The following is a 26,742-nucleotide window of genomic DNA, read 5'->3' on the forward strand; positions in this document are numbered from 1 at the left end:
TAGTCTAGTCTATAGTCTAGTCTATAGTCTAGTCTATAGTCTAGTCTATAGTCTAGTCTATAGTCTAGTCTAGTCTAGTCTATAGTCTAGTCTATAGCTAGTCTATAGTCTAGTCTATAGTAGAGTCTATTGTCTAGTCTATAGTCTTAGTCTAGTCTATTGTCTAGTCTATAGTCTAGTTCAAAATTAACAACCTGAACAAAAAGTCTAACCTTCATTTCTGAATAAATTTTGTAACACCCGTTACACTTACTCAAAAGTACCCGAATGTTTAGTGTCCAAAGAATGTACTTTACCAACATTTCGTACTAAACCAACACTACAACTTTAAGACCAGATGAAAAAACACATTTTTCGTACTCATTAAAAATTTATGCTTTAGTCAGCTTTCGTTGAAAACAAGTAGAAGAAGTTTTTTTTTACCGATGACAATGAGCTTTAGCTTTGTTTTGTAATTTGTTTTTATTGTTATTCATAACATCACAACAACAAGAACAACAGCAGCAAAACAATGATAAGTGCTGACCAAAAGGTAAACGAAAATAAATAAGAAAAGAGAATTTGCAAATTCTGAGTAAAACAAAAAACAACAATGATACTAATTTTGCGAATAACAAAATTGACGACGGCCGCATCAAGTTTTATAGTTCGGTTTGGTTGTGTTTGAAAATCAGTGGTTCTAAAAGCCAGTGAAGCCAATCTTAAACAAATATGTTTCTTAGAAACTTATTATGAGGGGATTCGGACGGTATAGTTTTTGACATCTACTACTGCAGTTGTTCTATTACAGTTCAGTTCTAGTTCAATTCTAGTTCAGTTCCAGTTTAGTTCTAGTTTAGTTCTAGTTCAGTTCTAGTTCAGTTCTAGTCAGTTCTAGTTCAGTTTTAGTTCAGTTTTAGTTCAGTTCTAGTTCATTCTAGTTCAGTTCTAGTTCAGTTCTAGTTCAGTTCTAGTTCAGTTCTAGTACAGTTCTAGTTCAGTTCCAGTTCAGTTCTAGTTCAGTTCTAGTTCAGTTCTAGTTCAGTTCTAGTTCAGTTCTAGTTCAATCCTAGTTCAGTTCTAGTTTTGTTCTAGTTCAGTTCTAACTCAGTTCTAGTTTAGTTCTTGTTCAACTCTTGTTCTGTTTAGTCCTCTTCTAGTTTTATTTAGTTTAGTCCTCTTGTAGTTTTATTCCAGTTCTGCTCTAATTCTTTTCTAGTTATTTTTTAGTTTTGTTCTTGTTCAGTTCTAGTTCTGTCTAGTTCTGTTCTACTTCTGTTCTAGTTCTATTCTAGATCTGTTCTAGTTCTGATCTAGTTCCGTCCTAGTTCAGACCTTGGTTTGTTCTAGTTAGTTCTAGTACTGTTCTTGTTCGTTTCTATTTCTGTTCTAGTTACTTTCTAGTATTGTTTTAGTTTCCGTTCTAGTTCTTTTCTGCCCTTCTTCTTGCTCTATCTAGTTTGGTTCCAGTTCAATTGTTGTTCAATTCTAGAACAGTACCAAAGACCTTGCCTATTTTTGCCATCAAAAATCTTCTCGCGGTTCCTAACTAACAACCGTTTGTGAATCTCTTTTCCAAACCCATGTAAAATCCATATGTACATAGACCCCATATTATCTGTATGAGTGTGAAAGCAAACAAATTGGCAAAAAAAAATAAATAAATAGAACAGAATAACAAAAAAACAAAGAAAAGAAGAACAATATACAAAGCGAAATAAAATTTATAATTATTTGCAAATAAATTCAACAATTTAGATTAGTTATGAGCTTGCCCTCAAGCTCGCAGGTTTAACTAAATAAAATATTAAGAAAATAATTGATTTGCTTTGAAAGCAATCAATTCTAAGGAAAAATAATTATAGTATAAAAAAAATAAAGTTGTACAGTGTTCGTTTTTCGTGAAAGGAATACTATAAAAGAAATTAAAAGCAACTGTTAACGAAGTTTTTTTTTTTAATAAAATGCGCTGTACATTGATTTTGCCATTATAGCTGGCATTGCAGTTGCAGGTAAATAATGAGAATTTGATGCTATTTTGTATAAATTTTAATTAATAATTAAGCATGTTAATTGTTTTTTGTAATTAATAAATTAAAGGGAAAATTGTTAAGTGATTTTAAAACATTAAATTTATTTAATAAACGTAGCAATTGTGGTGAACTTATAGTATAGGAAATAAAGTAGCTATAACCCTTTGAGGGGGGTGATTTTGATTTATTTGTCAGTTTTTGTAAGTTTTTTTTTTGGACCTAGTTTAGTATGAATATTTTATTTAAATGTTATTTAAAAAGCTGAAATATTGAAAATATGATTCCTTTTTTATTTAGTAATAGCTAAAGAATTTTGGGTTGATGACCACGAAGTTATTACAGGTGTTTCTGAGTGACAATTTGGGAATTTTTTAATTTGGGAAAAATTGCAATAAATATACGTTTTGGACGTTGAACTATTTAAATGATGTCCCAATTGTCCCTTAATGAATAAATTTACAAAAATTTTGAAGAATTAGCTTAAGCACCTATAGGATCTTTTTAAAAGGGCTCTTGGAACTGTTAGGATTCTGACTGTTATAACGTGGTAATAGTTTAAACAGGACAGAAAAGTACTTATATGTTCAGCTTTAGTTCAGTTCAGTTGTAGTTTCATTTCTTAAGTTCTACTTCAGTTCTAGTTCAGTACTAGTTAAGTTTTAGTTCGTTTCTAGTTCATTTCTATTTCAGTTCTTGTTCAATTCTAGTTCAGTTCAGTTCTTCTTCAGTTCTAGTTCAGTTCAAGTAACAGTACTATTTCGGATATAGTTCTAGTTCAGTTCTATTTCATTTCTAGCTTATTTCTAATTCCGTTCAAGTTCTGTTCTAGTTCAGTACTCTATTTCAGATTCATTTCAGTTGTATTCAATTATATTTTAACTCTAGTTCAGTTCTAGTGCAGTCATACTTCAGTTTTATTCTAATTCAGATTTATTTCAGTTGTAGTTCAATTCTATTTTAAACTCTAGTTCATTTCTTGTTCAGTTCAGTTCTACTTCAGTTCTAGTTCAGTTTTAGTTCAGTTCGAGTTCAGTTCTAATTCAGTTCTAGTTCAGTTCTAGTTCAGTTCTAGTTCAGTTCTAGTTCTAGTTCAGTTCTAGTTCAGTTATAGTTCAGTTATAGTTCAGTTATAGTTCAGTTATAGTTCAGTTATAGTTCAGTTATAGTTCAGTTATAGTTCAGTTATAGTTCAGTTATAGTTCAGTTCTAGCTCAGTTCTAGTTCGGTTCTAGTTCTGTTCTATGGTTCAGTTCTAGTTCAGTTCGATTTCAATTCTAGTTCAGTTTTAGTTCAGTTCTAGTTCAGTTCTAGTTCAGTTCTAGTTCAGTTCTAGTTCAGTTCTAGTTCAGTTCTAGTTCATTTCTAGTTCATTTCTAGTTCAAGTTCTAGTTCAGTTCTAGTTCAGTTCTAGTTCAGTTCTAGTTCAGTTATAGTTCAGTTATAGTTCAGTTATAGTTCAGTTATAGTTCAGTTATAGTTCAGTTCTAGCTCAGTTCTAGTTCGGTTCTAGTTCTGTTCTAGATCAGTTCTAGTTCAGTTCGATTTCAATTCTAGTTCAGTTTTAGTTTCAGTTATATTTCAGTTATAGTTCAGTTCTAGCTCAGTTCTAGTTCAGTTCTAGTTCAGTTCTAGTTCAGTTCTAGCTCAGTTCGAGTTCAGTTCGAGTTCAGTTCTAATTCAGTTCTAGTTCTGGTCTAGTTCAGTTCTAATACAGTTCTAGTTTAGGTTTAGTTCAGTTCTAGTTCAGTTTTAGTTCAGTTTTAGTTCAGTTTTTAGTTCATTTCTAGTTCAGTTCTAGTCAAGTTTTATTGCAGTTCTAGTTCCGGTTTAGTTTAGTTCTAATTCAGTTTTATTTCAGTTCTAGTTCAATTTTAGTTCAATTCTAGTTCAGTTCGAGTTTATCTTCTAGTTTCTGTTAGCAAAACAATTTTTCTAAACAAATTTCAAACATTTTAAATAATTTTTTATTTGATCTTAATTTCCAGCTTTGGCCACTAAACCCTCCGCGTTGGGATGCCAACTACATAGTAAAAGGTACCTTATACATACCATATGCCGAAATTGCCGAACCTTTCTATGCGTGGTACGATAAGAAACACAAAACGCTCACGTATTGATTACTATGGTGGCATGGTGAAAACCTACCAACTGGCCAATGAACATCCTTATGGTACTTCCCTAAAATTGGCACCCATTACCACTAAAACTGAACTCAACAAGGTAACCTGTCTACAGCTCAATGGCACAGCCGAAGATCCCGTACAAATACAATCGATTTACCCAATGCCAAAGAATTTCAATTGATAGGTACTGAAACGTTTTGGGTTTCAATTGTGATAAGTTCCGTTTGGAAGAGACCATAGGACAAAAGAAAAATGTCTATACATTATGGGTGCGTTATAAGAAATCGCCTCATTATCCAGCCAGCAGAATGCCTTTACCAGTACGTTATGAAATGAGAGGTTACAACACCCTCTTGGGTTCACATTATGATCATTATTATTTGGATTATGATAGTTATGAACATGATGATATACCCAATGAAGTATTTGAATTGGATGACAATATGGAATGTATGGCTTTTCCGGGTCCCCGGCAAAGGTCACTATGCTACCTTTAATCCTATGCAAGAATTTATTCACCCCGCCTCGGATCACCATGTAGAGCATGCTTTTAATCATTTTAAGAATAAACACGGGGTGGATTATCGCACCGAACAGGAACATGAATATCGTAAAAATGTTTTAGACAAAATTTAAGATTTATTAATTCGAAAAATCGTGGTAAATTGAGTTACACTTTGGCTGTCAATCATTTGGCTGATAAGACCGATGAGGAGATGAGAGCTAGACGTGGTTTCAAATCGTCTGGCATTTACAATACCGGCAAACCTTTCCCCTATAATGTGGAGAAATTTAGAGACAATATACCAGATCAGTACGATTGGCGTTTGTATGGTGCGTGACACCAGTAAAAGGTAGATATTTATGGAGAAATGTTTAAGCATTAGAGTAATTCTCTCTTTTAAATCTTTCAGATCAATCTGTTTGTGGTTCCTGCTGGTCATTTGGCACCATTGGCCACCTGGAGGGTGCGTTTTTCCTTAAGAATGGCGGTAATTTAGTGCGTTGTCTCAGCAAGCCTTAATCGATTGCTCTTGGCAGTATGGCAATAATGGCTGTGATGGTGGTGAAGATTTCCGTGCCTATCAGTGGATGATGGAAATGGGTGGTGTCCCTACAGAAGAAGAATATGGTCCCTATTTGGGTCAAGATGGTTATTGCCATGCTAAGAATGTTAGCCTAGTGGCCCCTATCACAGGATTCGTTAATGTCACTTCTAACGATCCCCAAGCTTTCAAGATAGCTTTGCTCAAACATGGACCCCTATCGGTGGCTATTGATGCTTCTCCCAAAACATTTAGTTCTATTCACATGGTGTTTATTATGAACCTACCTGTAAGAACGGCTTAGATGAACTGGATCACGCTGTCTTGGCGGTGGGTTATGGCACAATCAATGGTGAAGATTATTGGTTGGTTAAGAATTCTTGGTCCACTTATTGGGGTAATGATGGTTATATCTTAATGTCGACTCGCAAAAACAATTGTGGTGTCATGACCATGCCAACTTATGTGGAGATGTAAAGTTTTTACACGCAGCCATCCGACATTTTGTTTTTTTTTTCACAACTTTAGTTTAACACTTATTTTTTCTATTATATTTTTATTTTTGTAACTTTTTTAATGAAATAAATGCTACAAATATATTATTTAAACAAATAACTAAAAATATTATTATATTTAACACTTTTTCACACTATTTTTCACTTTTTAAACCGTTTTACTATCTAACGCACTTGTAAAAATTTAACTTTGTTACGCTTGTTCTTTTTTGTCTTCTCATTAGTTTTGCCGCAGTTGCAAAAAGAGTAGTAGCTAAAGATCCCTTCAAACATTTACCGTTATACTATTGGTTGTTTTGAATTATAGAAGTAGGGTCTTGTTAGTGCTTTCTATTTGATTGAGCGATTTTTAATTTTAAAGTGTAAGCAATAAAAAATCTTGTTTTTTATGAAATAAAATGTCAAATTAAGTTAATTTTATTTAAATTTAGAAAATTTCTCTTGAACATACTAAATATAAATATGTTTGTAATAGAATTTTTATAAAGTTTGTAATCAAAAATTTTGTAAAAAATTAAAAAAATATATTTATGGAAAATGTGTTTAAACTTTATAGAAAAAGTTTGGCATTATATTAAAAATTTAGAACATTTTTCGAAATTTAAATTGAAAAAAAATAATTTTCGAAATTAAAAAATGTTGTTAGTATTTTTTTCAGAATTAAAATTTTTATAGAAAATTTCATAAATTCAAAAAATAATTGTAAAAAAGTAATAAAAAAAATACTTTAGTTTTTTATTAAAAAATTTGTAAAATTCTAGAAATTGGAAAATTTATAATAGAAAATTCAGAAATAATTATGTAATTGAATTTTTTTGAAAACTTTTTTGATATTTAAATTTAAAAAATTTTTAAAGTGGATAAAATTGTCTGTAAATTTGAAATTTTTGAATTTAATTATTTTCCATAAGAAAATAATTTTGTTTAAACATTTGTCTACAGAAAATGTTTGTTTTATATATTTTTCTGTAGAAAATATTTCGTTTTAAATAATTTTCTATTGAAAATTTTTTATTTTAAATAATTTTCTATAGAAAATTTTTGGTTTTAAAATAATTTCTAAAGAAAAATTTTCGTTTTAAATAATTTTCAAAAAAATTTTCTTTTAAAATAATTTTCTAAAGACAATTCTTCGTTTTAAATAATTTTCAATAGACAATTTTTCGTTTTAAATATATTTCTATAGAAATTTTTTCGTTATTTTTATATAGAAAAATTTTATTCTAAAAATGGTATTTATTTAAATAATAATTTTAAATATTTTTTTTTATCATTTTTGGAATAAAAATTTAGTTTTAAGCTTTTTATTAGAATAATTTTCGTTTTATATTTGTTAAAAATATTTTTCTATAAAAAATGTTTTGTTTTAAATATTTTTATAATGAAAAATTTTTTTAATATTTTTCTATAAAAAAAAAACATTTTCTATAAAAAAAAAATTTAATTTTAAAAACAAGTTTCTATAGAATTTTTTTTAGTTTGAAAGCAATATTTTGAAAAAAATGTTTAGATTAAAAAATAATTTTCTATTGAAATTTATCGTTTTAAATATTTTTATAGAAAATATAAAAATATTAAAGGATGTCGTTTTAAAATTTTTCTATATAAATTTGTTCTTTTTTTTAATATTTTACACAAAAAAAAATTACGATCTAAATATTTGTTTATGTAAAAAAATTTACTCACAGAATAAACTTAGAATTCTCAATAATTAAATTTTCATGAAATATTTTACAGTAAATTATTTTTCTGAAACGTTATTCCTAAAAAATGACTAATAGTAAAAATTAATTAATCATTTATAAACTTTATGTATTTTGCTAAAAAAGGCAATAATCTATTATTACTTTGTGACTTTTAGAAAAATTCCTCTGTACTTCATTTAAAAACTATTTGCCATATCTTATGATTACAATAATATTGTAGTTCAGTTGAAGTATGTTATTTTTCATAATCGTTTAAAAGTTTATTGTCTTCTTAGCCGTTTAAATGTTATTATGCACTTTTTATACATACTTTAGTTTTATTTGTATTTAAGAAGAAATAATAAAAAAACAATAATAAACATACATATATGTAGTTCTAATGTCTAATAATAGTGCTTATCTTTAGCAACAGAACAGTTGTCCAATACTGGAGATATATATATTTAATAAAATTTGATAACCTTAAAATAATGGGGGTCAGTTTCAGTTTATTTTCAATAGAAATTAATAAAAAACAACCCCACCAAATGCAGTCGTAAGTAAATTTTTAAGATATTTTTTTTGTTAAAAAAAAAAAAATAAAATCTTCCATAAATTGAAGGAATTTTATTATTTTACAAAAATTGGTTTAATAAATTTGAATATTAATATATTTTTAGATTTTTAAAGCGATTTCATAGATATTTTGTGATTTTCATCAATTAAAACATATATACAGTTTTATCCATTCAAAACCTTTTAAAAATATCAACAATTCTTACAAATTTAAAATGTCCGTTATTTTTTCTTGTTTTTGTATTTTGTCTTCAAAATTTCCTTTTCAAATAAAACGTTACTTTTTCCTATTATTCATGCTACTACTATTAAAAACAACCCTGCTAATAATTCTGTCATATATAACAACTCTGTTGTTGAATTTTATATTTTAGATAATAGCCGGTTTTATTCGATTTTAAGCCGCCGCCGACATATTAGTGTCAGTCGCCGCCGCCGTTAATATTTGTCGGCCCTGGGCCCTGTATACCTGGAATGAGTGTGTGTGTGTGGGGTAAACCCCGCAAAAAATTATTAATATTTTGACATTTCTATCAATAATTTTTTTTACTTTCTAAAATTGTGCAAAAAAATGTATTAATAATTTAATAAAATTAATTTTTGTAATAAAATCAAAATGACCTCCAACACAACTACTCTCCGGCCAGCCTCTGAGGAAGACAATCGCAAACGTATACTCACTGCCCATGAATATCGTAGCCTATGTGATTTTATTAATAACTATCAGGGTTTGCCCATAGACTGTGAAATGGAACTGCAGGATAATTATCCACAAATACAGCGTCTAACACTGAAGGCTGTCTTACAAAACGAACTAACGAATCGTATGCGTTCCCAGTATTGGCGTTACGATGCCAATGCTCAATTGTATTTGGACAGGTGCAAGATTTTCTTTTAAAATGTATACAAGTTATAAGAAATTAATGTTTTTCTTCCTTTTAAAGGTATGAGCAAATGTCTAAAAATTCTCCTACAGATAGTAGTATTGTTGAATATAGCTAGAGAACTAAGAATTGGCCCGGCGATGATGTGTCGTTCTTTGTTGAAAATGAAATATGATTTTAACACAAAATGCAATTGACCAAATTGATTCGTTATCCTCATCTAATAGAAGATCCTCTGCTGTCCGCTAATGTGGCACAATGTTTATGCAGTGATTCACAGGATGGCCCTTTAATTGATCTTAAGAGAAGAGTGTTGGGGAGGAATATGAGTTTAAGGTAAGAGTTCACCAGGAAAACATAACTATTGTCCGAATATTCTATAGTTCGTACTATGTGTAGACTATTCTACGGTTCATACTATAAACTATAGAACTATATCAAATAGTATAGTATAGACTTAGACTATTCTATAGTTCTGACTATACACTATTCTATTGAATGATCTAGTAGTAGCACTTCTAGACTAGTCTGTTTTATTATTTATACTTTTTCCAGCTTAAACAAAGAGCCAATGAGGCTGGTATGCATTATTATGATGAAAATGATCTCAGACGTTTGGGTTATGACAAAACTCCCGATATTAAAATGATTTTACCATTTCTGTACAAAGGAGAAGTCATAAATTGGATTGAGAGTAAAGCAAATTTTGGTGATATAAAAACCCACAAATGGAATATACAACAACAATTAAATAGTTATTGTAATAGGTAAATTAAACAGATGTTTAAAAAAAGTTTTTTCACAATTTTGACTTGAAATCCATTTTTCTTACAGATTTGGTGCTGGCATTATTATATATTGGTTTGGTTATCATGAAAGTACAGCCAAACTCCCAGATAATTCTATAGGCATTATAGTCTTAGATGATTTTCCTGCAAAATGTGACATAGAACTTTTAGATTTAAGTGAGAATTTAGAATCTATAGATAAAAAAGTTTTAGAAGAAACTATAGAAGAAACAACATGATATTTATTAATTTAATATCAAAACAAAAAGGACTTGTAAACCAGATTTTCTTTGTTAAAATTGTTTACATATTTTTTTCTTTTAAGTTTTTTTTTTTTAGCAAAATACTCGCACTTTAAAGATTTTATTGTAAGTTAATAGTTGAAAAACAAAATTGTTTTAATTATTAAGCATAAAAATATGTTTTTATTTATTCTTATAATTAGTTTTATAAAATAGATATATATTTTTAAGACAAAATTAGCTTTTTTATCAAATAATTGTAAAGTTTTCTATTTGATATTTAAGAAAAAATGCCATTTATATAACTCTCGTTTTAATAATTTTAAAAATAAATGTTTATTATTGCAGATTTTATATGAAATGTGTCGTCTTAAACAGCATAAACTCTAACATAATCCACTTCGAGAGCAGGTTGAGACCAGTGGGGAACCAAATATTACGATTTCTAAAGAAATTCAAGCTGCCACGAGGATCAGTATTACCCCAAGGTTGGTTCTCGGTATTGGGAAAATCACCATTGCCACCAGCCGCCAAACCCAAGGTAATGTAAACTAAAATGAAACGAAATAAAAGGAAAAATTATAGCAGAAAGTAAGTTTAAAACTTACCATTTGATCCAAGGGAGCATTAGCTTCACCCTTATTCCATATGGGTTCATTAACAATTTCCTTAAAATTAGTTTTAATCCTTCCGTATTCATTACCATCCACTGTCAAATCAATTCATCTGGTTTCCAAGTTAAAGTATACAAATGAAATTGTTCACCAAAATGTTCACCATTTGACAAAGTGGTATCCTTCATAAATTGATGTCTCATTTCGGCATCCTTGTTTAAAATAACACCACCAAATAAACGTCCACCATTAATATTTTATTTTGCCATTTCAATTCATGATTACCACGTGCATAGGCCACACGCATTTCACCGGATTTATAGTGATCACCATAGGCGGGTGTGGAGGGTTGTAAGATATTACTGCGCATAAGGAAATAATAAAGAGTTTAGATTTTTATTGTCGTTTAAAGAAATATTTCCGAATACTTACAGGGAAATAGCCAATCGCCTATGGGTAATTTGGCTCTTACCTCAATGCGCCCATATTTGAAACGAAAATGATTTTTAGTTGATAAACGTCCTGAAATAATAGGCGGCAACAGGGAAACACCACGAGGAATAAGAGAACATTCATTATCAACATTGATACTGGTACATCTGGAAGGGAAGTAGAGGAATAAGTTCATGTTTATATATCAGTTCTAAATCTGTTCAGTTCTGTTCTAGTTCAGTTCTAGTTCAGTTTTAGTTTAATTCTGAGTTCTAGTTTTCTAGTTCTAATTCAGTTCTAGTCGAGTTCAGTTCTATTTAAATTCTAGTTTAATTCTAGTTCAGTTCTAGTTCAGTTCTAGTTCAGTTCTAGTTCAGTTCTAGTTTAGTTCTAGTTCAGTTCTAGTTCAGTTCTAGTTCAGTTCTAGTTCAGTTCAGTTCAGTTCTAGTTCAGTTCTAGTTCAGTTCTAGTTCAGTTCTAGTTCAGTTCTAGTTCAGTTCTAGTTCAGTTCTAGTTCAGTTCTAGTTCAGTTCTAGTTCAGTTCTAGTTCAGTTCTAGTTCAGTTCTAGTTCAGTCTAGTTCAGTTCTAGTTCAGTTCTAGTCAGTTCTAGTTCAGTTTCTAGTTCAGTTCTAGTTCAGTTCTAGTTCAGTTTCTAGTTCAGTTTCTAGTTCAGTTCTAGTTCAGTTCTAGTTCAGTTCTAGTTCAGTTCTAGTTCAGTTCTAGTTCAGTTCTAGTTCAGTTCTAGTTCAGTTCTAGTTCAGTTCTAGTTCAGTTCTAGTTCAGTTCTAGTTCAGTTTCTAGTTCAGTTCAGTTCTAGTTCTAGTTCAGTTCTAGTTCAGTTCTAGTTCAGTTCTAGTTCAGTTCTAGTTCAGTTCTAGTTCAGTTCTAGTTCAGTTCTAGTTCTAGTTCAGTTCTAGTTCAGTTCTAGTTCAGTTCTAGTTCAGTTTCTAGTTCAGTTCTAGTTCAGTTCTAGTTCAGTTCTAGTTCAGTTCTAGTTCAGTTCTAGTTCAGTTCTAGTTCAGTTCTAGTTCTAGTTCAGTTCTAGTTCAGTTCTAGTTCAGTTCTAGTTCAGTTCTAGTTCAGTTCTAGTTCAGTTCTAGTTCAGTTCTAGTTCAGTTCTAGTTTAGTTCTAGTTCAGTTCTAGTTCAGTTCTAGTTCAGTTCTAGTTCAGTTCTAGTTCAGTTCTAGTTTTCTAGTTCAGTTCTAGTTCTAGTTCGTTCAGTTCTAGTTCAGTTCTAGTTCAGTTCTAGTTCTAGTTCAGTTCTAGTTAGTCTAGTTCAGTTCTAGTTCAGTTCTAGTTCAGTTCTAGTTCAGTTCTAGTTCAGTTTTAGTTCAGTTCTAGTTCGTTCTAGTTCAGTTCTAGTTCAGTTCTAGTTCAGTTCTAGTTCAGTTCTAGTTCAGTTCTAGTTCAGTTCTAGTTCAGTTCTAGTTCAGTTCTAGTTCAGTTCTAGTTCAGTTCTAGTTCAGTTCTAGTTCAGTTCTAGTTCAGTTCTAGTTCAGTTCTAGTTCAGTTCTAGTTCAGTTCTAGTTCAGTTCTAGTTCAGTTCTAGTTCAGTTCTAGTTCAGTTCTAGTTCAGTTCTAGTTCAGTTCTAGTTCAGTTCTAGTTCAGTTTAGTTCAGTTCTAGTTCAGTTCTAGTTCAGTTCTTTCAGTTCTAGTTCAGTTCTAGTTCAGTTCTAGTCAGTTCTAGTTCGTTCTAGTTCAGTTTCTAGTTCTAGTTCAGTTCTAGTTCAGTTCTAGTTCAGTTCTAGTTCAGTTCTAGTTCAGTTCTAGTTCTAGTTCAGTTCTAGTTCTAGTTCAGTTCTAGTTAGTTCTAGTTCAGTTCTAGTTCAGTTCTAGTTCAGTTCTAGTTCAGTTCTAGTTCAGTTCTAGTTCAGTTCTAGTTCAGTTCTAGTTCAGTTCTAGTTCAGTTTCTAGTTCAGTTCTAGTTCAGTTCTAGTTCAGTTCTAGTTCAGTTCTAGTTCAGTTCTAGTTCTAGTTCAGTTCTAGTTCAGTTCTAGTTCAGTTCTAGTTCAGTTCTAGTTCAGTTCTAGTTCAGTTCTAGTTCAGTTCTAGTTCAGTTCTAGTTCAGTTCTAGTTCAGTTCTAGTTCAGTTTCTAGTTCAGTTCTAGTTTAGTTCTAGTTTCAGTTCTAGTTCAGTTCGTTCTTTCTAGTTCAGTTTCTAGTTCAGTTTCTAGTTCAGTTCTAGTTCAGTTCTAGTTCAGTCTAGTTCAGTTCTAGTTCAGTTCTAGTTCAGTTCTAGTTCAGTTCTAGTTCAGTTCTAGTTCAGTTCTAGTTCAGTTCTAGTTCAGTTCTAGTTCAGTTCTAGTTCAGTTTCTAGTTCAGTTCTAGTTCAGTTCTAGTTCAGTTCTAGTTCAGTTCTAGTTCAGTTCTAGTTCAGTTCTAGTTCAGTTCTAGTTCAGTTCTAGTTCAGTCTAGTTCAGTTCTAGTTCAGTTCTAGTTCAGTTCTAGTTCAGTTCTAGTTCAGTTCTAGTTCAGTTCTAGTTCAGTTTCTAGTTCATTTCTAGTTCAGTTAGTTCAGTTCTAGTTCTTTCAGTTCAGTTCTAGTTCAGTTCTAGTTCAGTTCTAGTTCAGTTCTAGTTCAGTTTCTAGTTCAGTTCTAGTTCAGTTCTAGTTCAGTTCTAGTTCAGTTCTAGTTCAGTTCTAGTTCAGTTCTAGTTCAGTTCTAGTTCAGTCTAGTTCAGTTTAGTTCAGTTCTAGTTTCAGTTCTAGTTCAGTTCTAATTCTAGTTTAGAGTTCTAATTCAGTTCTAGTTCAGTTCTAGTTCATTCTAGTTCAGTTCTAGTTCAATTCTATTCAGTTAGTTCAGTTCTATCAGTTCTAGTTCAGTTCTAGATAATTTATCTTTAATTAAAGATCTTAATATAGTCAACGTTTTTACTTACCTATGTCCCAAATCATCAATAGTATCCTTTTTTAAATCTTATGTTCACAACTGGCCTCGATTCTCAGTATACCACCCTCTACGTTCGCAGTACCATTGTATAAAAAAATTCAGCATCATCAATGGTGGGTGGAAAACGTACTTCATTCGTCCAATATTTCGCGTTTAAAGTATCAAAATTATCCGAAAATATTAAATCATCACGACAATAAGGACCACCAAATGATCTGGGAACTTCGGAAACAGTAGGACGGCATATTTTATTTCTAAAGTAACATCAATTGTTCGTTTAGTAGACGATTCTGTTGATGTTTCACCAGAAGTATCAGGTGCCGTGGTAGTTAATTCTATAATTAGGATTACCACTTTTGAAAGCCTCCACAGAAATGGGATCTTTTTATCGCGAAATATTAAACGATTATGCTGAACAGCCATCCAAACATAACAATGTCATTGTACTGCAGTTTCTTGTCAAACTCAACCGTCCACTTTTTATTCGTGGTATACTAGCTGTACCGGTGTATTGAACCCGTTTCAAAGGAGCGAAATGCTTTATTAATATTAACATGAAAAGATACCCACTTGATGTCGGGATCATCTAAATATTTATGAAAAAATTACATATTTAAGTATGTATAAACAACGTCATTATTTAGGTATTCAGTATTTTTCCCCCTACTTACTTGGTATGGATAGAGTAAATTTATCTCCAATTATATTAAATTCTGCCGGTTGTATGGTAAAGGTACAGCCCCCATCCTGCTAGATTTACCAGTAATATTATAGATAATAGATTTCTTCATAACGTTTAGTATAATACTTTTTTGCGATCCAATTATATTTGTAGTTAATAGCGCTTAATCTAAGTATCTACCTTTAACTGCGAGTGCTGGGCTTATACTAACTAAATAAAAAAGAGATAATTCTTGAACATTGATTATATTGTTTGTTATTTTTTTGTTTTAAACTGGAAATTCCTTCTTTATTATCAATTTAAGTCGAAATTTGTAAGTTTAGAAAGAGAGTAATTTTAGTGCAAGACTTGTTTGCGTTTAATTACTCTGAGGAGTATGCAATCAGGTTTATAGGTTTAAATACTAGATGATAGTGAATACCCTATATAAAGATTTATAATTGAAGCTAGAACTGAAGTTAAACTGAACTAGAACCGTTGAATTGAACTAGAGTTGAATAGAACTGAACTAGAACAGAACTAGAACTGAACTAAAACTGAACTGAACAGAACTAGAATGAACTAGAACTGAACTAGAACTGAACTAGAACTACAACTGAACTAACCTGAACTGAACTAGAACTGAACTAAAACTGAACTAGAACTGAACTAGAACTTGAACTAGAACTGAACTAGAACTGAACTAGAACTGAACTAGAACTGAACTAGAACTGAACTAGAACTGAACTAGAACTGAACTAGAACTGAACTAGAACTTGAACTAGAACTGAACTAGAACTGAACTAGAACTGAACTAGAACTGAACTAGAACTGAACTAGAACTGAACTAGAACTGAACTAGAACTGAACTAGAACTGAACTAGAACTGAACTAGAACTGAACTAGAACTGAACTAGAACTGAACTAGAACTGAACTAAACTGAACTAGAACTGAACTAGAACTGAACTAGAACTGAACTAGAACTGAACTAGAACTAACTAGAACTGAACTAGAACTGAACTAGAACTGAACTAGAACTGAACTAACTGAACTAGAACGAACTAGAACTGAACTAGAATGAACTAGAACTGAACTAGAACTGAACTAGAACTGAACTAGAACTGAACTAGAACTGAACTAGAACTGAACTGAACTTGAACTAGAACTGAACTAGAACTGAACTAGACTGAACTAGAACTGAACTAGAACTGAACTAGAACTGAACTAGAACTGAACTAGAACTGAACTAGAACTGAACTAGAACTGAACTAGAACTGAACTAGAACTGAACTAGAACTGAACTAGAACTGAACTAGAACTGAACTAGAACTGAACTAGAACTGAACTAGAACTGAACTAGAACTGAACTAGAACTGAACTAGAACTGAACTAACTGAACTAGAACTGAACTAGAACTGAACTAGAACTGAACTAGAACTGAACTAGAACTGAACAGAACTGAACTAGAACTGAACTAGAACTGAACTAGAACTGAACTGAACTAGAACTAACTAGAACTGAACTAGAACTGAACTAGAACTGAACTAGAACTGAACTAGAACTGAACTAGAACTGAACTAGAACTGAACTAGACTGAACTAGAACTGAACTAGAACTGAACTAGAACTGAACTAGAACTAGAAACTAGAACTGAACTAGACTGAACTAGAACTGAACTAGAACTGAACTAGAACTGAACTAGAACTGAACTAGAACTGAACTAGAACTGAACTAGAACTGAACTAGAACTGAAGAACTGAACTAGAACTAGAACTGAACTAGAACTGAACTAGAACTGAACTAGAACTGAACTAGAACTGAACTAGAACTGAACTAGAACTGAACTAGAACTGAACTAGAACTGAACTAGAACTGAACTAGAACTGAACTAGAACTGAACTAGAACTGAACTAGAACTGAACTAGAACTGAACTAGAACTGAACTAGAACTGAACTAGAACTGAACTAGAACTGAACTAGACTGAACTAGAACTGAACTAGAACTGAACTAGAACTAACTAAACTAGAACTGAACTAGAACTGAACTAGAACTGAACTAGAACTGAACTAGAACTGAACTAGAACTGAACTAGAACTGAACTAGAACCGAACTAGAACTGAACTAGAACTGAACTAGAATGAACTCGAACTGACTGACTAGAACTAGAACTGAACTGAACTAGAACTGAACTAGAACTGAAATAGAACTGACTGACTAATAGAACTGACTAAACTGAACTAGAACTGAACTAGAACTGAACTAGAACTGAACTAGAACTGAACTAGAACTAGAACTGAACTAGAACTGAACTAGAACTGAACTAGAACTGAACTAGAACTGAACTAGAACTGAACTAGAACTGAACTAGAACTGACTAGAACTGAACTAGAACTGAACAGAACTGAACTAGAACTGAACTAGAACTGAACTAGAACTGAACTAGAACTGAACTAGAACTGAACTAGAACTGAACTAGAACTGAACTAGAACTGAACTAAACTGAACTAGAACTGACCTGAACTGAACTAGAACTGAACTAGAACTAGAAATGAACAAAACTAGAGCTGAACTAGAACTGAACTAGAACTAAAACTGAACTAGAACTGAACTAGAACTGAACTAGAACTGAACTAGAACTGAACTAGAACTGAACTAGAACTGAACTAGAACTGAACTAGAACTGAACTAGAACTGAACTAGAACTGAACTAGAACTGAACTAGAACTGAACTAGAACTGAACTAGAACTGAACTAGAACTGAACTAGAACTGAACTAGAACTGAACTAGAACTGAACTAGAACTGAACTAGAACTGAACTAGAACTGACTAGAACTGAACTAGAACTGAACTAGAACTGAACTAGAACTGAACTAGAACTGAACTAGAACTGAACTAGAACTGAAATAGAACTGAGCTTGCACATTAATAGAACTGAGATAGAACTGAACTAGAACTCAATTAACGACATAACTAGAATGACCTAAAGCTTGAACTAGAACTGAACTAGAACTTTATTTTTTCATAATTACGGTACAAAACTTATTTACTAAACCCGTAAAATTTCATTAAAGTTCTTAAAAAAAATCCCCTTTTATTAAGCAGCTTAAAGAAATACTCTCTGATTTAAACAACGTTTTATATACAATTCTTGTATGGCTTCAAATCAACGCTCTCCAAGTCAAGTTCAAAGCTCTCAATATACTCTCAATATAACAAAACAAGTTTAAAAAAACCGGGCTCCCATACATATTGAGGAGCACAATAATAGTATCAAACATCTTATTTTGTCTTTACAAGTTAGTCACAGTTATCAAGTCTTAAATAAAGAACACGCTATTTTTTCGCAAAGACGCAATCTTTGTGTTTTTTTTTATAATAATTAGAAATCACAAACAAAAGATGATAAAGTTTGTAATTTAATTATAATCAATAGTATTCTTTTCTTTACATTTGTTTATGTTATGAAGTACCTAATGTTGAATTAAATTAATAGATAAGGGATTTTCTCTAACTTTAAAAGGTAAATATTGGAGAATTTGGAAAAAAAAAAGTTAAAGAACTTTTGAGAAAAACCGGAAATGTATTATAAACTTTGTTATAAAAGTGAATAAAATATTAAAAATCTAAAATAATATGTAATTAATTAAGTAATTTTTTATTTAACAAAACAAAAAAAAAAAACAAAAAATCAAATTATTAAAACTTAATTTTTCTAGGGGACTTACAATAATAAACTATTAGTAAAGTTATTGAGTTACTGTGGGAAAAGTGCTTATAAACCATAAATAAACTATTGATAACTTTATGAATAACGATTTTCTGAAATAGATCTAAACTAGAACTAAACTAAAACTAAATTAGAACTTTACTAGAACTAAACTGTAGAATTTTAAAGTTTTGTACCTTTATAGTAATGTATTAAGCAAATTCTATACATTTTCAGATGAACCGGGTCTAAAACAAGTTTTTTACATTATCAAAATAAACGATGAGTGTCCTACGCTAATGGACTTACTCTTTGAACCTCAACCTGACTGGACAACAACACAACATCAAAAGTTCTAACATCTCAAGATAAAGTAAACATTTCATTATTGGTAAATTATCGCGGAGAGGCCTATACGTCCTATCAATATATAGTAATTGGAGAGAATACGATTGGCATTAAGGCGACACCAAGTCCTCAGAAAAATGAAGACAATTGTGAGAACACACGGGTCGAGGTAAAATGTGAAAAAGCCCAAACGATCGTCTTAGGTATATCCAATATATGCCAAGGTCAATTGATATTCGAAGATAATTTCAATAATTCGCAATTAAATATGAAACTAAATGGCGATACTGATATAAGACATCGTTTGATTGGTACCGATTCGGAAGAATTTGTAGTATTCGATAATCATCCCGAAAATATTTTCATACATGAGGGCTATTTAAATATACGACCCAAAGTGACACAAGAGAATATGAAGGAGGCTAAATTGAATTTTGGTTCTAGGTGTACGGCATTTGCCAATCGTAAAAGGAATGTGAACTAATACCTCAAGCACATTTCATATTTGTACCACCTTTCAATTCATCACAAATTTTACCAAAGACTCGTTTCAATTTCAATATGGAAGAATTGAGGTTAAGGCGAAACTACCAAAAGGTGAATGGATATTACCGTGTAAGTTTCTTTAAAGATTTCTTAGATTAACCCGGAATTAAGTAAATTTTGCAAAATTTCATTTTCCCTAAACTAGATTTGATGTTACGAAACGATGATGCTTTGAATGAAAAGCAAATACACATAGCCTTTGCCCGAGGTAATGAAGAACTATTGACCTCCGATAATATCGATCTAAGTGGTAAAATTTATATGCTGGCATTGTAAGTGATGTAGAGAAAAATGAAACAAATTTTAAACAAACAGCCTCGAATGAACATTTTGGCAATGATTTTCATATTTATAACCTTGATTTGGAAATCAAATGAAATCACCATGGAAGTGGATGGTGTTAAATATGGCACAATTACAGGGAATTTAGGAACAGTTAAATACAATTAATAATTTCGTAAGTATACTTATACGACTTTTCCTTATTATCTTGTTCTGCAGACACAATTTTGTTAAGGGTTCGAGGACCATTGTTTATAAACATCTTTTCTTTTAGTTCTTCATTACTTTTGGCGTTTCCGTGGGTGGCCATATATATTTTCCGATAATTTACAGCAGCCAGATAATAAGCCCTGGTCTAATACCTCTCCCAGATCGATACGTGATTTCTGGCGTTATATAAATAGTGGCAAATTAAAATGGTCCGGTAATGAGACTTACAAATTGACTACGTTAAAGTTTATGCTATCTAATCGTTTAAGGAAATAGCAGCAATTGTGATACTTAAATTTTATTATAAAAGTTTTTTTTTAAATGAAAATAAGAGACTAAATGTAAAGGGTTTTAATAAAGTAATCTTTTCCAACAATTTCAGAAACTAATATCTTCTAATATAATTTATTATCAATTATGTTCTAATCGGTCCTAATTTATAAAATAGTTAGCTATGTTAGTATGTTTATAGTCTAGTCTAGTCTATAGTCTAGTCTATAGTCTAGTCTATAGTCTAGTCTATAGTCTAGTCTATATCAGTCTATAGTCTAGTCTATAGTCTAGTCTATAGTCTAGTCTAGTCTAGTCTTAGTCTATAGTCTAGTCTAGTCTAGTCTATAGTCAGTCTAATCTATATTATAGTCTATATTCTAATCTATAGTCTAGTCTATAGTTTAGTCTACACTCTAGTCTATAGTCTAGTCTATAGTTTAGTCTATATTCTAGTTTATAGTCTAGTCTATAGTCTAGTCTATAGTCTAGTCTATAGTCTAGTCTATAGTCTAGTCTATAGTCTAGTCTATAGTCTAGTCTATAGTCTAGTCTATAGTCTAGTCTATAGTCTAATCTATATTCTAGTCTATAGTCTCGTCTATAGTCTAGTCTATAGTCTAGTCTATAGTCTAGTCTATAGTCTAGTCTATAGTCTAGTCTATAGTCTAGTCTATAGTCTAGTCTATAGTCTAGTCTATAGTCTAGTCTATAGTCTAGTCTATAGTCTAGTCTATATAGTCTAGTCTATAGTCTAGTCTATAGTCTAGTCTAGTCTAGTATAGTCTAGTCTATAGTCTAGTCTATAGTCTAGTCTATAGTCTAGTCTATAGTCTAGTCTATAGTCTAGTCTATAGTCTAGTCTATAGTCTAGTCTATAGTCTAGTCTAGTCTATATTCTAGTCTATAGTCTAGTCTATATTCTAGTCTATAGTCTAGTCTAGTCTAGTCTATAGTCTAGTCCATAGTCTAGTCCATAGTCTAGTCTAGTCTATAGTCTAGTCCATAGTCTAGTCCATAGTCTAGTCTATAGTCTAGTCTATAGTCTAGTCTATAGTCTAGTCTATAGTCTAGTCTATAGTCTAGTGTATAGTCTAATCTATATTCTAGTCTATATTCTAGTCTATAGTCTAGTCTATAGTCTAGTCTATAGTCTAGTCCATAGTCTAGTCTATAGTCTAGTCTATAGTCTAGTATATAGTCTAGTCTATAGTCTAGTATATAGTCTAGTATATAGTCTAGTATATAGTCTAGTATAGTCTAGTATATGTAGTATATAGTCTATAGTCTAGTCTAGTCTATAGTCTAGTCTATAGTCTAGTCTATAGTCTAGTCTATAGTCTAGTCTATAGTCTAGTCTATAGTCTAGTCTATAGTCTAGTCTATAGTCTAGTCTATAGTCTAGTCTATAGTCTAGTCTATAGTCTAGTCTATAGTCTAGTCTATAGTCTAGTCTATAGACTAGTCTATAGTCTAGTCTATAGTCTAGTCTATAGTCTAGTCTATAGTCTAGTCTATAGTCTAGTCTATAGTCTAGTCTATAGTCTAGTCTACACTCTAGTCTATAGTCTAGTCTATAGTCTAGTCTATAGTCTAGTCTATAGTCTAGTCTATAGTCTAGTCTATAGTCTAGTCTATAGTCTAGTCTATAGTCTAGTTATAGTCTAGTCTATAGTCTAGTCTATAGTCTAGTCTATAGTCTAGTCTATAGTCTAGTCTATAGTCTAGTCTATAGTCTAGTCTATAGTCTAGTCTATAGTCTAATCTATAGTCTAGTCTATAGTCTAGTCTATAGTCTAGTCTATAGTTTAGTCTATAGTCTAGCCTATAGTCTAGTCTATAGTCTAGTCTATAGTCTAATCTATAGTCTGGTCTAGTATAGTCTACTATATAGTATAGTCTACAGTCTAGTCTATAGTCTTGTCTATAGTTTAGTCTAAAGTCTAGTTAAGAGTTTATTCTAATCTATAGGCCATTCTATTCTAAGCCTAGTCCTTACTCTAGAGTCTAGACTATGGAAAAATGTTCATGTTAGAAATAAAAATAAATAAAAATAAATATTGTTAACCTAGGTAACGCTTTCAACTTTTTGCCATTACTATGGCAGCCCAAACAAAAAAAACCTTTAGAAAAGATTGTTCGATAACGCACTATAAGGAAAACTAAAGTCCTTATTTGGCAACCTTTTACACAGTTATACTTTGGTTTTCATTCTTATCAAAAACTCAAAATATCGGTTTTAGAAATAAAATATATTTTAAAATTTTTACTATATTTTCCATTAAAAGAAACCTATTTACAAAATGCCCTGTTTCTCGGCCTATAATAGACGTTCTTATGAACCATTGTTGGGTGATAGACCTGTACCTAGAGCAAAAACTGCTGGCCGTTCGGGTGCTTACACTTCTCAAGGGGCACAAAAGGAGTCTGCGGTAAGAACCGGCAATGCCGTAAAGAGAAATCGTTTTAAGATAGAGAAAAAAGTTGCGCTCCCAGTGCAGGAGTTTAACCGTTTAAAAACTGCTGCCAAAGTTTTAACACTAGAAGACCGTTTGAATGCTCTTATGTTGAGGGAGCAGGAAATGAAACGTTTGGAAGAGGAAACCGAACGTACCAAACAATATTTCAAGCAAATCGATGAGGCACGCAAAAAGAAGGAAGAAGAGAATAGCAGGGATATCGAGGGACAAGAACCTAAGGAACAGCTTAAGGTTTTGGAAAGAGCTTTCTGAGCCAAACACGAACAGGAAGAGGAGGTGAAAAAAAGCCAATCGCATTATATTGATGCCAAATGTCATGCGGTACGTGATGCCCAGGTGCAAGAGAAATATGAGCTACAAAAAGAATTGAGAAAAGATGAGCAACGTCTGGAGAAACAAGTTATCGATCGCGCTAAGAAAGGCTTAAGTGAAGAGGATGGCCAAATATGAAAGGCTACATGAGGAGAAACAAAAATATGCCCATGAGATTAGAAACAATATAATGAACGGGAAAATGCTAGATTTCTAGAAGCAGAAACGCATTGAGAGGAAGCTATATGCTGCGCAAAGCCAATGAAGCTATTAAGAGAGACGAAGAGAGACAAGCAAAATGGACAAAGAGAGGCGTTTTAAAATATCGTGATGACTTGGCCAAAGTGGTAGAAATGTCCACCACTTTCAGGCGCATGCTGTGCGAGCAAGAGCGTGAGGCGGAAATGAGAATAGCAGCCTATATGAGAGCCAAAGAAGAACGCATGAAAGCATTACAGGCTGAACAAAAGTTAGCCAAAGAAGAATTGGAACGCAAGCAACAGCGTATTTATAATTTGGCAGAGAAAATCTTACAATCAAAATCCGATCGTGAAGAAATGTCTTACCTCAGAGAACAGGAGAGATTGAGAGAGAATATCGCCGCAAAGAAAAAGAAGCTGCCATGCGAAAAAAAACAAATCGAAAAAGAGTTGGCCGAGGCTCGAGAACGTCAAATGCAGGAAACCAAACATCGTCAGGCTTTACAAATCGCCAGAGCCGAACAAGAGTTCAATACTCTCATTGACACACTAAAAGAGGCCGAAGCTAAGCAAAAACGTGAGGATGAACTGAGGGAATGTCGTCGTAAATGTTATCGTCGTGATATTATCCAACAAATCGGTGATAATGAAATGAAACGTCGCAGTTTGCAGGAATTGGAAAAGAATCAAGCATCAGCTTGGCGTGAAAGTGAACGACAACGTGACGCCAATATAAGAGCGGTAATAACGGCTAAATTGAATGCTATGCGTGAGGCTTGTTTGCCCGATAAATACATTAAGGATGTGGAAAAACAATTGTCTCGAATAGTGGGCAAAGATAAAACTCTACCTAAGTTGGCTTCGTAAGCGTATAGAATCACGTACTCTGGGCATAATGTTTGTCAAATTAAAATGCAGCAACTGTTCTTGGACTAATCGGTTTAGTAGTTTTAGGTAAAAATTAAATTTTTGTAAAATTTTTAAATTTTTTCCGGGAATCCTTTTAATTTGACTTATTTTATGACCAGATTGGATCTGAATTCTATTCGGGGAATAATTTATGAATTATTTTTCAATAATAAAGAAGCACTTTTCAGAATAATCACAAAAATTATTGTTTTTAATTAAAATTTGCATAAAGTTGTTCAATATCTAAAGAAACTCCTTTTATAAAGAAAACAAGTAAGAAATTATAGTCGGGCGAGGCCGACCATATAATACCCTACACCTTTGACAAAAATATAATGTGATTTAATTGCCATAATAAAGCATTTAAGTTGAATTGTACCTTGCCTTAGATATACATACTTAAGCCGTTTACTGTTGAATAAAATTGTGGACATTTAAGTGAAATTTTGATGGGGGGGCTTTTCATAGGGGCTAGGGTAATATGAGAACCTATTATTATGGAATTCGTGAGGGTCATCAAGTCTTGTATACAACTTGGTTTTTGCAGCTTTTTGTCGAGATATGAGTATATTAAACATAATTATGAACTTAAAAGCCCTATTCGAGGGGTTCAGTTGTATGGGGGCTAGGTGAAATAATGGACCGATGTTAACCATTTTCAATAGGCTTCGTCTACGATACCATAAAGATCATGTGCCAAATTTCATTGAATTATCTCCAAAATTGCGACCTGTAGTTTGATTACAAGGATTACAAGCCCTATTGGGGGGTTCAGTTGTATGGGGCTAGGTGAAATAATGGACCGATGGTAACCATTTTCAAAATACTTCGTCTACGGTACCATAAAAGATCATGTGCCAAATTTCATTGAATTATCTCCAAAATTGCGACCTGTAGTTTAATTACAAATTTTAAAAGCCCTATTCGAGGGGTTCAGTTGTATGGGGGCTAGGTGAAATAATGGACCGATGTTAACCATTTTCAATAGGCTTCGTCTACGATACCATAAAAGATCATGTACCAAATTTCATTGAATTATCTCCAAAATTGCGACCTGAACCCCCCAAGCCCTATTGGGGGGTTCAGTTGTATGGGGGGCTAGGTGAAATAATGGACCGATCTTAACCATTTTCAATAGCTTCGTCCCTGAGACAATAGAAGATCATGTACCAAATTTCATTGAATTATCTTCAAAATTGCGACCTGTAGTTTGATTACAAGGTTTACATGGACGGACGGACGGACATAGCTAAATCGACTCAGAAAATGATTCACTAAAGTGGTGTAGGGTATAATTAGTTCAAAATGGAAGGAACTTTTCTTAAGAAATGTTACTCAATATAGAATGAACTATCTATCTCTCAAACGGCATCTGCCTCCAATTATCAAGACTTTATAAAAACTTTCTAATGAAAAATTATTTCAAATTGAACTTTTCTAAATACAGATACAAAATCTGTCAAATCTGTTTTCAAGGAAGGATTTTCTACCGAAAATTTTGTTTATAAAATCGTTCTAAAGAAACCTTAAAAGCTTAAAAGGTAAATATATTTAAATACAAAATACTACTTAAAGTTTTCATTTTCAATTCGTAATTTTTAATTTAACAAGTTTTTTTTTCCGAAAACATCATCATCAATCTCTCTTGTTGTTTACAAATCTAAATAAATACCAAGTTAATTAATATTCCTTACAATTTACACATTTATATATATATAAAAAAGAAAAGAAATCTAAAGATTAAATTATTGATATTGTACAACTGTAAATATAAATATCATTTACAAACTAAAATATAATATACATTTAATATAAATTAAACTAAATAGTAGTTGTTAAAAAAAAAAGAAGAAATTACATGTTTTTGTTTCACTATAGCGTAATAATTAATAATTTTTGTTTTCTTGTCCTAGTACATGGTACATGTTCATTGGTGGTAGGAGAGCAGCAGCAAGCTCATACACTAAAAACGCATTTGGCATACGTTTGTATTTTTTTTTAGTATTGAATGAAACGTTTTAGAATGTTTTGCCATTATTTTTCTTGGAACCATTGTTGCGGGAATTTTGACTTGACTTCTTGCGTCGTTTCTCCGACGACCAGTCAACATCGTCCTCGTCATCACTGCCGGCATTTGTTTGCAGGTACGACGAGGAGGAAGACGAGCTAGCACTGTTGCTCTCCTTGGTGGCCAGACGACGGCTAGCTATGCGTGACGATATACGACCCATGCCCATACACTTTTCCAGGTGGGGAGCAAAGCGAGCCGCCGACACAGGCCTATCACAGTTGGGGCAGGTGCAGTCCATGGGTTTCTTGGCGGTGGAAATGCCAAATATATCAAAATTTGGCATATCAACAATGCGAAATGATGAGGTCTCGGCTTCTTCGTCGGCACTCCATCGAGTGCTGTCAAATTCCCAGTCTTGCGTAAATGATGTATTTCAATAAAGACACCTACAATGGCATCGTCTAACAGCGTCTGATATAAATAGTTGGCAGCCTCGTCAAGACTTTTGGGATCTTTAACAATTTCTCGATACGATTTGAGAATGGCAGCTGTTGAGGTATTGGCATTCTGTGTTGTTGTTGTTGCATTATTAGACTTTTCGTTACCAGCAGGAACTTTCGATGAGGACGTTGAATTTGTTGTTTTATTACCACTATTATTGGAGGATGCAGTATTATTATTATTCGGAGCGCCGGTTGACATCTCTTTTAATTTGTTATAAATTTTTGTGTTTTCTATACAAATACAATGAAAGAAAAACTCTTAAAAAGTTTACATTTTTTGCTGATGTCTTTTCAGAGCCCTGCGTCGACAAATATTACGGCGGTTTAAAATCGACTGTAAGCCGGCTAAATTTTCAACAACGTTTAGTTTTTAAATTTTCAACGATTTTAAATAATAACGGCATCCAAGATATTTTGGAAGCAAATATATTGTTTATAACAACAAAACAGAGCAAGCACAAAAGTTGTGTGAGACATTATACAGGGAT

The 26,742-nt window shown here is 32.1% G+C and overlaps 3 protein-coding genes and 3 pseudogenes across 3 annotated transcripts; 4 read left to right on the forward strand and 2 right to left on the reverse strand.

Annotated features, from left to right (window-relative positions):
- Positions 1–511: 511 nt before the first annotated feature.
- Positions 512–5,794, forward strand: LOC119612792 (annotated as a pseudogene).
- Positions 5,795–8,508: 2,714 nt separating this feature from the next.
- LOC119612796 (CDAN1-interacting nuclease 1-like) lies at positions 8,509–9,945 on the forward strand. The gene is given in 7 exon segments (XM_037968662.1): positions 8,509–8,836; positions 8,902–8,940; positions 8,942–9,018; positions 9,021–9,152; positions 9,155–9,177; positions 9,397–9,608; positions 9,676–9,945. Coding segments are annotated over 7 exon segments (939 nt in total). The 5' UTR covers positions 8,509–8,573; the 3' UTR covers positions 9,869–9,945.
- Positions 9,946–10,241: 296 nt separating this feature from the next.
- LOC119612793 lies at positions 10,242–14,450 on the reverse strand (annotated as a pseudogene).
- A 421-nt stretch (positions 14,451–14,871) lies between these two features.
- On the forward strand, positions 14,872–19,488 carry LOC119612794 (gram-negative bacteria-binding protein 2-like; the record flags this gene model as incomplete). Its single annotated transcript, XM_037968659.1, is given in 9 exon segments — positions 14,872–14,881; positions 17,971–17,997; positions 18,421–18,490; positions 18,535–18,977; positions 19,025–19,063; positions 19,066–19,146; positions 19,223–19,349; positions 19,391–19,430; positions 19,432–19,488. Coding segments are annotated over 9 exon segments (894 nt in total), but the record flags the coding sequence as incomplete, so codon positions are not given.
- Positions 19,489–22,119: 2,631 nt separating this feature from the next.
- On the forward strand, positions 22,120–23,925 carry LOC119612798 (annotated as a pseudogene).
- A 1,458-nt stretch (positions 23,926–25,383) lies between these two features.
- LOC119612800 (SAGA-associated factor 11 homolog) lies at positions 25,384–26,581 on the reverse strand. Its single transcript, XM_037968666.1, is given in 2 exon segments — positions 25,384–26,135; positions 26,138–26,581. Coding segments are annotated over 2 exon segments (693 nt in total). The 5' UTR covers positions 26,454–26,581; the 3' UTR covers positions 25,384–25,758.
- Positions 26,582–26,742: the final 161 nt, after the last annotated feature.

This window comes from Lucilia sericata, unplaced genomic scaffold (assembly GCF_015586225.1).
Source record: "Lucilia sericata isolate MDLA Ls3-8-SP2 unplaced genomic scaffold, ASM1558622v1 Contig001831F_arrow, whole genome shotgun sequence".
Classification (NCBI taxonomy): Eukaryota; Metazoa; Arthropoda; class Insecta; order Diptera; family Calliphoridae; genus Lucilia; species Lucilia sericata.